This window comes from Antrostomus carolinensis, unplaced genomic scaffold, assembly GCF_000700745.2.
Source record: "Antrostomus carolinensis isolate BGI_N321 unplaced genomic scaffold, ASM70074v2 scaffold17313, whole genome shotgun sequence".
Classification (NCBI taxonomy): Eukaryota; Metazoa; Chordata; class Aves; order Caprimulgiformes; family Caprimulgidae; genus Antrostomus; species Antrostomus carolinensis.
Window position 1 is genome coordinate 17,823 of NW_010304654.1, and position 10,960 is coordinate 28,782.

At 47.4% G+C, this 10,960-nt stretch overlaps 1 protein-coding gene across 1 annotated transcript in view; it reads right to left on the bottom strand.

The window, feature by feature from the left end:
* Nucleotides 1-9,760: 9,760 nt before the first annotated feature.
* Nucleotides 9,761-10,960, bottom strand: part of RTCB (RNA 2',3'-cyclic phosphate and 5'-OH ligase) — a gene marked incomplete at its 5' end in the record, with an annotated part of 10,139 nt that continues 8,939 nt past the window's right edge. Inside the window, one exon of the mRNA XM_010164528.1 lies at nt 9,761-10,097. Within this exon, the coding sequence (XP_010162830.1) occupies nt 9,990-10,097 (108 nt within the window). The remainder of the gene's footprint in view (nt 10,098-10,960) is intronic.

A 10,960-nucleotide genomic window follows, 5' to 3' on the forward strand; every position in this document is an offset into this window, starting at 1 on the left:
CCTGCTGAAACCCATTCGCAGAGTTTCCTGAAGCCTCTAAGGCTTTTCCAGAGATCTGGTGGAACCAGACCTGGTATCTCATGAAGTATCATTGCATGCAAAGACAAAGAAACACCCCCACGGGCATAGTTAATACAGACAAACCTTAATGGCTTTTTTTTTTTTCCTCCTCCAGTTGCAAATGTATAATTAATCTCAGTTCAAATTTACATGTTTGATCTGCTTCCTTTAAGCCTCTAAGGCTTTTCCAGAGATCTGGTGGAACCAGACCTGGTATCTCATGAAGTATCATTGCATGCAAAGACAAAGAAACACCCCCACGGGCATAGTTAATACAGACAAACCTTAATGGCTTTTTTTTTTTTCCTCCTCCAGTTGCAAATGTATAATTAATCTCAGTTCAAATTTACATGTTTGATCTGCTTCCTTTAGGCTTCAGATGTCTTTGAAGGAAGGGGAAGACCTTGTGATTTGATCTGGAGTGCCTAGGATACATTCAGTGTTTACGTGGGCAGATCCCCTGTGCTCAGTGCTGGTCAGGTGTGGAGGGCTCCTGGCTGGCAGGCATGGGATGGGAAGGCAGAGTCCCAAGCTGGGCTTCATGAGCCCCTTCACCCCAAGCCACCATTTCTGCAAGGCTCCCATGAGCAGCACGGGCACCTGTGGCCCAGTGGTGGAAACCTTCTGCAGACAAGAGGAGCTAATCCTCCTGCAAACAGACCCTGAGAGGCCTCCCTCCTGCAGCGTAAAAAGAAAGGTGCAGAGATGAAAAACATATCCACTTCAAACAGGGAAATTTCCATTTGAAGTGCCGTCTTCAAGTCAAACCCTCCCCAGCAGCAGCACTTTTTTCCTCTCAGTAGTGTGTATCAATTTCTTCTGACAACAGTTTCATGGCTTCGGGATAAACAAGCCCAACTCCATTGGTATTATATTTTACAACCACAGACAGACCACGGAGATTAAAATTCTTTGGCTGAGTCACCAGAGACAGGGAGGGGGGAGGTGGGTCCGCTGGGTGCTGTGAAAGGTGGGTTGAACACAAAACAAACCGAATCCAGCAATCCTTTCATCCCTGGCAGTGCGATGGAGGCTGGTCCTTCCCCCGCACCAGAAGGAAGGTGGATCCAGGCGACAGGTGACAAGGGCAGAGCTAAGGGGACACTCTTAAGAGGGCCCCTGCGTGCTGCAGAGATGGTGGAGGTGGCTTCTTGCCCTCTCATGGCAGCTGACTCAGGGCTGGGGAGGCCTTGGGGCTCTTCTCACTCCTTACGGCACAGTATTAATTTCTCATTTCCTTGGCAAACACAAGTAGCTGAAGAAGAAAATAATTTCTGGTTGATCCACAAGGGTTTTGTTTTGGCTTTGTTTTCCTGCTGGAACCAAAGGCCTCCCTTAAATGTTTTCTTCCACAAAGTGCAGTGTTTTGGTTTGATCTATGGATTTTTTTTTTAAGTCCTTCAAGAAGTAAAGCAAAACGAAACCCCGCGTGCTGACACACACTGCTGAAATGTTTGCCGCTGCAAATGTCAGTCAGACACTGTCCCTTTCCCTGGCCCACTCTCCTTTCTCACCTTCCCAGCTAAACTCCCTGATGAATTTGACATGAAGTCTAGATGAGTTAAATATGCTTTGTCAGCCCCCAAAAAAATCTGCTGGAGGAAAACCACCCCATGACAACCCAGCTTGACCTGGAAAATTGCCTCCACTGGGAGAGTAGCCACAGGGAGCTGGTTTAGGCCACTGGTGGAAACCTCTCTGCTTAAGGCTGCCTTGTACACAGCTTTAATCCCTTTGTGCAGAGGGAGCTGGAGCCAGCCAGGAGCTGCCATATTTCCTCTTACATAGCATGTTTTTTAATTGTATCAGATTATGGCTTTAAACCTCAGCATCCAACCCAGCCACCACTCCTCCGCACTAGACCTTACCCTTGCAGGTCAAGGAAGTGGGGCTGGTTCTGGCCTCACATTGGGACATTCAGGAGAGCCTTCGCTAGCTGGCTGCAAGACTGAAGATGTCCAAAAACTTCATTAACTTGCTTCACACCCAGAATGTGTCTGGAGTCTAGATGAAGAAGGACTCAACTCCTCCAGGATTGCCACAGATCCTTCTCCTGAATCTCCTGCTCCAAGTGATGCTGGTCTCTGCTGATACTGGCTTGTTCAAGTATGGTGGGAAGATCCCTAGAAGACTTCCCTGCCTCTGTGGTTAGCATTAATATTAGGACTATCTCAGCCACGAGATCCCATTTCTCCCTCGCTGATCTACTTGCCTCATGGCTCATTTTTGGGCAGCAGCACAGCCTGGATGCTCAGCAGGGCACTTGCTTGAGCGACAGCGACTTTCCCCAGCAGCTTGGTCAGCTCCTGGGCATTGCATGGAGCACGCTGCAGGCTGCAGAGGACAATTCTGGTCTCCCAGGCTGCCCTCCCAGCACTTCTCGTCCACATCTCACCCCTCTGCTAGCTTCAGTCTGCTCTCATGCTATCATCGCCTCTTGCAAAGAGAAGTCAAGGCTGCACCTAGACAGAGCCACTCAGTGGGGTTTTGTATGCCAGGAACAAGAGGCTGTGTCTTCATCCTCCTCATGATAGAGACAGTGAGACTCAAACATCCCTGTGAGCAACCTGATGCTCTCTCAGTTTCTGTGCCTTAGCACATGAATGCATGCAGGTGGCAAAAGGCAGGTGGCACATTTAGCACTTCACACCAGTCTAGGTCCTGTATTCTCAAAGGATGGAGGAATTTAGGCACCTCACTGGCACTGATCTCAAGGCGAAGATCTAGTTCAGAGGCTCTGCTTTGTAGCTAGAGGACTACAAAAAACTTTTCTAAGTTTTGCCGTGACTATTTGAAACTCTTAACAGCTTAAAAGCTCTTTTGCTTTCAGTTTAGATCATGACAGGAACGAACCCAGCCCTCCAGCAGTGCCAGAAGCCTCAGGAGAAGGCAGGCACACATGGCTGCTGCATGCCTGCAGAGCTGGCACTGAGCATGGGACAGCCAGGGCCAGGCTCTGCAGACAGGTACGGCCATGCTCATCAGCACTTGTAGGTGAGGAAGGAGATGGTCCCTGAATCAGAGCTTGGTATTTAAATAGGAAAGACTGATAAAAAGTGAGAGTAAAGGAAGTGATTTTTATCCCCATTTGCAAACAGGGCACCAAGACATAGGAAGATGAAATGACTTGGTACAGGCTGGACAAATCCGTGGTGGATCAGAGCGCTGAAATCTGCTCTCTGGAGCCTTATGCTGAACTTTCCTCTCCAGGAGCCAGTCTGTGATGAAGGATTCACTTTCTGCCAGAGGAACAGGGAGGAAAGGAGACAGCAATGGTGCTCTTGGCTGCTATTGATAATAACTAGCTTGAATTCATGACCAAGAGACAAAGAAACAAATATTTGTCTCACAAACAAGGCTTCATGTTTCTCAATCAAGATAAAACTTATGCCTCATCTATTGACCATTAATGGAACTGCTCACAGGGTCAGGCAGGAAGAGCAGCCAGAAGCCTGCGTGTCTCCTGAACTAACAGGATTTTTGGAAGTCTTGTCCAGGTCATCTGCATCCCTGGGACTGAGGCGGGGAGGGATGGGGGGGAACAGGAAGGACAAGCCCTCTCCAGAGCTGCGTGCAGCTCCTGGCACACCACATGCTTGTGAGCAAGGGTCTCTCTCCCTCCCTGCTCAGCCCTCGGTGGCCTGGCTGGGTGCTCTGCAGGTGCTGCAGCCCCCCCAACCCTGAGACCCCTTTCCTGGGGTGGTTTCTGTGCTGTGGAGATGCCCACCGGCTTTGTGGGCTCCTAGGGGAGGAGAGCACCCAGTGCTGCCCGCACAGCCCTGCCTGCACCCAAAGGCACCCTCCTGCCAGCACAGCTCCACATCTCAGGCTGGGCAATTAGGTTTCCATGGCTCAGTCCCCTCACCATGGATGGGCTTCAGCCCTGCAGACACACATAGGCTTATGCTGGGAAGAAAGTGGACAAAGTCCTTTCTGGGCTGGACTCAAAATACATGGATACTCAAAATACTCAAAATGGAGAAGAAAATACTCAAAAAAATCAAAATGGAGAAGAAAGTGTTTGTCACAGTCCTTTCTGTACCTGTGTGATAAAAACCACTCCTATTAGAGGAGAATGGAGAAAATCCCTTTAGCAACAGCTACAGTATAAATACCCTCCGGCGAAAAAATAATTTACAGTGATACTCTGTTCTTCCTTATCCAAGAAGTGGTTAAGGATTTGGCAGGGAAACAGTGGAGGAACTGATCAGTCTACCTATGATTTTAAAGCTTGATAACTTGTCTGTGAATGCCACAAATTTATAGCCCAACAATAATAAGCATTAGTAAAAAATAAAACCTTTTTTTTTTTTTTTTTTTTAAGATTAAAAGCAAAAACAGGTTACAACTCTTAAAAGCCAAGAGCTGGGCAACCAGGTGATTTATCAGCAAGACAGGAATCCCACCTTTTCCTTCTGCCTGGAACTGCAAAAAGGGTAATAAAATGTTACAGGATTTTTTTTCTTTTGGCAGTACAACCTGGAGCTTTGTACCTGAGGACTGAAACAGAAATGAAATGTGGTGCTGGTACCCTGAGACCTGACTGCTGTAACCTGAAGGGCTCATGTTTGCTTGCCCAGGGGGATGCTGCTGCCCACAGGGCCCAGGAAGGTTTTGGTGGCTGGTCTATGTCTTTCCTTCTGCCCTGGGGTGTGAAGAGCAACAATCTGGGGCAGAAGCACGCTTGGGTGCTTGAGCTGACATAGAAGAACTAAGGCCAAGCCTTATGCAATCCCTCGTATTCTGCAGACTATGCAGGGGTCAGAGAGCCAGATCCTCCTCCGTTATTCCAAGTAATGTATTTGTTTGCTTTTCATCTCCCTCCTTTCCCCCTTAAATTTTGTTATAAAACCCTAATGTTTTGTGCTCGAGTGTGCATATTCACAACCGCCGGCAGCCCGCTGTTCTTCCTGGGCAGCTTTTCTCTACCAGTGTGCTCAGGTTTGATAGTCTTCTACTGCTTAATTGACTCAGGTAATAAACTGCTGCTTTAACGCATCAGGGCTTGGACCTTATCACACACACAGCCTATGCTACATCTTCACTCGTGGGAGCTGCACCCCTCCCTCCCCTTGGGTGCCCCCTCCTCACCTATTTCTTCTTCTCCTCCTGATACATGACAGGGGAACAGGTTCCCCAGCTTTGCACTTCACAGGGAAGAGCAGAGAGCCGACCTACCTGACTTCCCACCCCATGCCAGTTCACTGGGGCTGAGAACGAATAGGGGAAGAGCCTGGGCTCCCACCTTGCTGCACAGGGGAAAAAAAAAAAGTGTGTGTGGGGGGGTGTTCATGCCTTAGTTTCCTCAGGTGCTGAGGAAGGAGAGAAAGGAGGAAAACATTTGTCTTCCTTCCAACTTCCTGCTGGCAAAGCTGAGCCCAAGTGGAAAGCAGGTTGCTGGCTATAGCTCAGCTGGGGTGGGGGACTTGGGGGAATAGCAATCCAGACTGCCCCTGGCACTTCTTTTTAGGAACAGGCTCCATCACAAGGCTGGCTCAAACATCTCAGTCTTTAAGGGAGGGCAGCCCAGACCCTGCATATCTTTTGCTAAGCTAGTAAATGTTAGATTAAGTGCTGGCAGATGACTCCATTTCCCTTTCCTGGTTCTAATCTCTGCAATTAAGACTAGTGATTATTTTGGTTTCTGAACTTTATACACAATGTGAACTGAAGCAGTCTCCTGGGCTTTGGGAATGAGAGCATAGTAAGATGGGGATTTGCTCAGCACCACAAAAAGCAGCAGCAGCTCAGGCTGGGGAGTGCTGGTTCAGTGCCTGAGGAGGCTGAGTTATGCATCTGCCTGGGGAGCTCAGGGGCTTTTCTGTGTCCTCTGATCCCCACCTCCCTCAGCTGACACACTGCTCAGCTCCTCTGCAGGGAATGATGCCCACCCAAAATTATATACTGCAATTAAAGAACAAAACAAAAAAATCCACCAGAAACATCTTAATCATTGGTGTTTTGTGGGTGCCAGGAGGTTACCATCTTCCTCTCCCTCCCACAGTGCAAGGGACAAAGCACCTGCACCCTTATCACCCTGGCTGGGGAGCTGCAGAGCTCCTGCTTTTTCACTGTACGCCTTCCACCACCACCTCTCCAGGCAGAAAACCAGAGGCACTGGTGACCAAAACCCCTCATGCTTGGACAGGGCTCAAGAGAGCAAAGCAAATGCCAGGTACAGGCAAGGCCTGCTGCTTAACTGCAGCCTTCCTTCTGCAAGGAAGGGAGCGTGTTGGCACATGCTGCAGGAGGGATATTGCTTTGCCTGATCGCTTTGAAGACTGGGGGGTGGAGGGAGAAGAGAAGAGAAGGGGCCAGTTAAGTGTGTTTATGTTTGAGAGGAACAAAGGAGAGCGGAGGAGAGGCCGGGGGTGCCTGCGCCAGAGATGTGTCAGAGATCACTTGTTCCTCCTGGGCCAGAACACCAGCCCAGGACCACCAGCGGAGGAGGAAGCAGGGTGTGGGGAGCCATGTTTTAAAGCAGGGAGAGGAAAGATAGAGCAGAGGAAAAAAACTCCCAAGAGACTTAGGATGGTGAAGAACGTGATGCAGGTTAGACACTGGGCTCCCAGCTAGCAGAGCGAGCCCAACAGCGCAAATACACCACAGCAGGTGTGTACCTTGCTGGGTCCTGGTTTCTCTTGAAGGAGGCTGAGTCAGGGAAGTCAGCGAGCCCTGGAGTACACAAAGTTTAACCAAGTCAAAGAGAAGGAGGCCATCAGCTGCACCCTAGCTCTGCCATCCGTTATGGCAAATGAAGGACGGGTGCCCCCATTTGCAACAGTGCCGGGAGGAACTGCCGTCCCGGGGGCTCTCACACAGCCCAAGGGCTGGGCGCTGCCCCTTCCACCTCACACTGCACCCCTCAGCTCTGGGGACACATTTAGAGGACTCTCTGAAAGAGTCACCCACCAGCAACAAAAACCTGCAGTGCTTTCCTGCTTGCTATTACATGCTACAGTAATGGTGACAGGGACAGCACCTGCACAAGCCCCTGAGCACACTGCCAACAGTCAGTGCCTGCTGAGAGAGGAAGTGCTCGCTGTCTCTGCACAGCACCAGTCCCTGCAGCAAGCCCTGTGAGCACAGAGAGAAGGAAGGAGCCATAGAAGCCACCACTGGAGATGATACCTTCTGCTTCCCAGAGGCAGTAGGTCTGTTTTGGCAGGTCCAATCTGTAAGTTAAACCATCTTGTTCTCAAGCAAAGAGTAAGATAAATGCAGTGAGCTATTTGTTCTCACTAAAAAGGTCTGTGCCCAAGGAGTGGTTTTACTGCACTGGCTGAAGGCAGAGTTAATGCAGACACCCTGTGCAAGCCCCAAGGCCAGCAAACCTTCTGCTGCAGGTCATCACACAGATGACTGACTCAACTACAGTCAGGCAGGGAACAGATGAGTGCCTGCTGTTGGACAGAGGTGTACAACAGCTCCAGGAGCGCGATGCAGACCTGGATCTCCTACCTACAGTTTCCCACCAAAAAAAGAAGAAAAAAAGACTCCAACAGTAATTCTCCAAACCTTTTTTCAGTCTTTTGGGGAAGGGAGGAAACCACATCACACATTAACAGATATTTCCGAGTTCTCAGTAACCTTCTATGGGAACAGAGATGGTTCAATAACCACACTGGCTCTTTGCTGTTGCCAAATGCTTCTGCAGATCCACCTGTATTTCAGCATATGAATTTTAATAGTGTGTGCCTTCCCTACCTACCATTTTTTTTTTTTAAATGGAGGTTAAAATAAGCTAGTGGATAGCCTTATTTGGAGAAAAAAAGACTTGCATTAGAAAAACAACCAGGTTTAAACAAAGAACTGGGAGGCATCTTGCATTTTTTAGGTGGTTAGGACAGCACTGTCCTCCATCCAGCACAGCATATAACCAAAACTAGTACTAGCTTTGCAACAGGAAACCAAAATTGACAGCCCTGCTGGCGTTTTTGAATGCTAATGCATAAACGCTGATGATCAGAAGACTCAAGGCATACATGTGAGAGCACCTCCATAGCGCATGTGATTTCTGCTTGTTGTAAAAAACTGAAACTTGTCTTTTAATGGCAATGGTAAGTAAAAGTTGAAAGGAGAACTGTGTTTGAGAAATGCTTCTTTATTTTTAAATAGGAATGTTTTAAGGGTTACCCTACATTCCACATCAGTCTGAAATATTTATAGACGGAGCTTTTTGCATGGAACATGCACTTCTACAGAAGATTTGAGACCAACAATTTGTCTTTCACTCACTGGAGGCTAATTCACATTTCTAAGTGAAACTATTTTTGTTTGAAATTCAGCAAGTGTGTCTCAGACCTCAGAGATGGCAATCTGGAACAATTCCACTGGAGAAAGCAGTGGAACACAAGAACTGTCTGTAAAGTCAGACCCACAAGGACTCACAGCAGTGACTGTTACTGCATGTGCTGCTTCTGAACCTGCAGCAAATACAGCATTTGAATTTAAGAAACCAGTAAGCACAAAGTGATTAAGACAGTAAGATGCCATTATGCCTCCCGAGATCAACAGGTTTCAGCTAAGACCCCAAACTTAAAGGCATGTTTCATCAAAAGGCACTCGAGTCCATCAATCACAATCTGCTCCCTTTACACGAGTCCCTGGCAGGGCTCCACTCTTTGCTTGGAGGTTTTATTTTCCTCCAGCCGCCCTCTTGCGCCTGCATGCAGGCTTGCAGGCAAGCTCCATCCCTCTCTGCTGAGGTGGACCCAGCAGGCCCTGAGAAAGACAAATCGTAGCTATCATACTCTCGTCATAACCAAGCTGAAAGAACAGCACTGCCTTGCCCTTCTCTTGTATCCTGCAAGAAATTCTGTCACCTGTGCATTTCTTTGCAAGATCCATCAGCTGAAGTCACAAAACGTGATGGGTTTCAAGCTCATGTATGTACTTAAGTGGACAACAGATGTTTTAGTCACAGAATAAACATGACACAGACACACTGCAGTGTCCATCTTCCCATTTTATTTGTAATCCCCAAAATGATCCAGTGGGGATGGTCAGCTTCCCCTCCAGTCTTGGTTAATGAATGTAAAAGAAACATTAGAAGTCACACTGTACTGGGTGTGATCCTGCAATTGGACTCAACTCACAGCTGCAGGACACAGTAAGCAATCATCCAATCCAACGTTTACACGCTTAGGACTTTGCAAAATGTTGGATTAGAGCATCTCTAAGTTGTTAAATCACAACTTGTACTGGGCAAACAAAAGCTCTCAAAGCAACATACTCAGTCCTACTAGCATTTCCAGAAGGCTGTGGAACACCTACCTGTACTCAAACAAATACACCAGGTGTTGTACTAAATGGGAGAGCCTGGGGGAAGAGGGGAACACCATGCCTCAAGCCTAGCTAGTCCTTCTCAACCCAAGCAGGGGACTACTCCCAACTCGACATTTCTTACCCAATTGCCACAACACGTGCAACAATATAGACTATGCATAAAGGTATCTGCAAACAGAGCAACCTCTCCCTGCCCCGAAGGGCTACACCCTGCCTATCAGAGCACTCCTATACACAGAAAGAGCTCCAGGCACTCAGGTGCGGAGACAGCAGGTCTGGTTCATACACCATCTTCGCTGATGGAGGTGGTCTTGCAGCACAGCAATTAGTGACAACTCAGGCAAGTCCTGCCTGTGGAATCATAACGCAAAAGGGGGACGGGCTGCTTACAAAAACCAAGACTTACTTATTTCTTTGCCCTTTCCTCACAAGAAAAGAACATCATATAATGAGGAGGGGGGAAGGCATTAATTATGCCTAGGAGTGGTTAAAAATAGGGGTATCCTCAACTGTTTTGTTTCCAGAACAGGGATGTGATGTGAGCATCCTACAGAGTGCAAGAGGCATGGGAAGATGATGGTTCTAGTCAGTTTTGCGTAAGGCCTGGAGATGTCGGTGTGTTTCTGCTGCCTTGTCAGTTCCTAGCCTTTTATAACAGCAATAGGTCTCAGTTTAATGGCTTTCTTGCTGATGCCAGCTGCATGGCAGGTGTTAACCACATCTGTCACATTCTTGTAAGACTCTGGTGCCTGGAGGGGAGAGAGAGGGGGGAAAAAAAAAAAGACAAAACTGTAAACAACCCAAAGTCACAGGAAGTTAGATGTAGGCTTTTGATATCCCCTCTTCTCTTTGCAAAAATAGAATCATATGAATTGAGAGTGTAGAAGCAGGTGAACACATTGGCCACCTTGCATACCTATGAGACACATAGCTTTACAAATAAGCTTTCACCATATTTCAGATAAAATGCTAGCTATTTTGGTTCAGTTTTCCCTATATTCTTAGACATCAAGTCCACCAGCATGCGAGAATGTCAAGCCTCATTATCTGGCAGGAAGAAACTCAAACTTCCTCCTTACAGATGACCTTTAAGATTTATCTTCACTGCCCCTTACTGACAGGAATCAGGGTTGAACTCTAGAGCTTCCCCCTCCAGCATTCTGACAAGCTGCTCTTAAATACAGATTTTAACGTGATCAACACGTTTGTAGAACACCACCACTCATAACAGCATAGTTCCAAATGATTAACATGCTTCTGTGAGTGAGGTTTCAAGCAGAAAAGATATTCTATCATGTTAATGCAGATGAACTGGAAGTCATAATATTCAAAGTTTCTAGCCATTCAGAGTTCCCTTCTTCAGCAAATATAGGAATTTATCTTAAAAGAGGCAGATTTCTCATATACTGATAATAATCTAGATGACAGCTGCAGTGTAAAGTAAGTTTTAAGGCTGAGAGAAAGTAATTCAATATGAGACTCCATAAAATATAAGTACTTTTGTGATGCTCACACAAAAACTTCTCAGGGTCAACAGTGATTACCCCTATTACCAGGCAGAAGAGGAAAAAAACATACCCCCCAAAACCTGTCAAACAGGCATCTGCCCTTT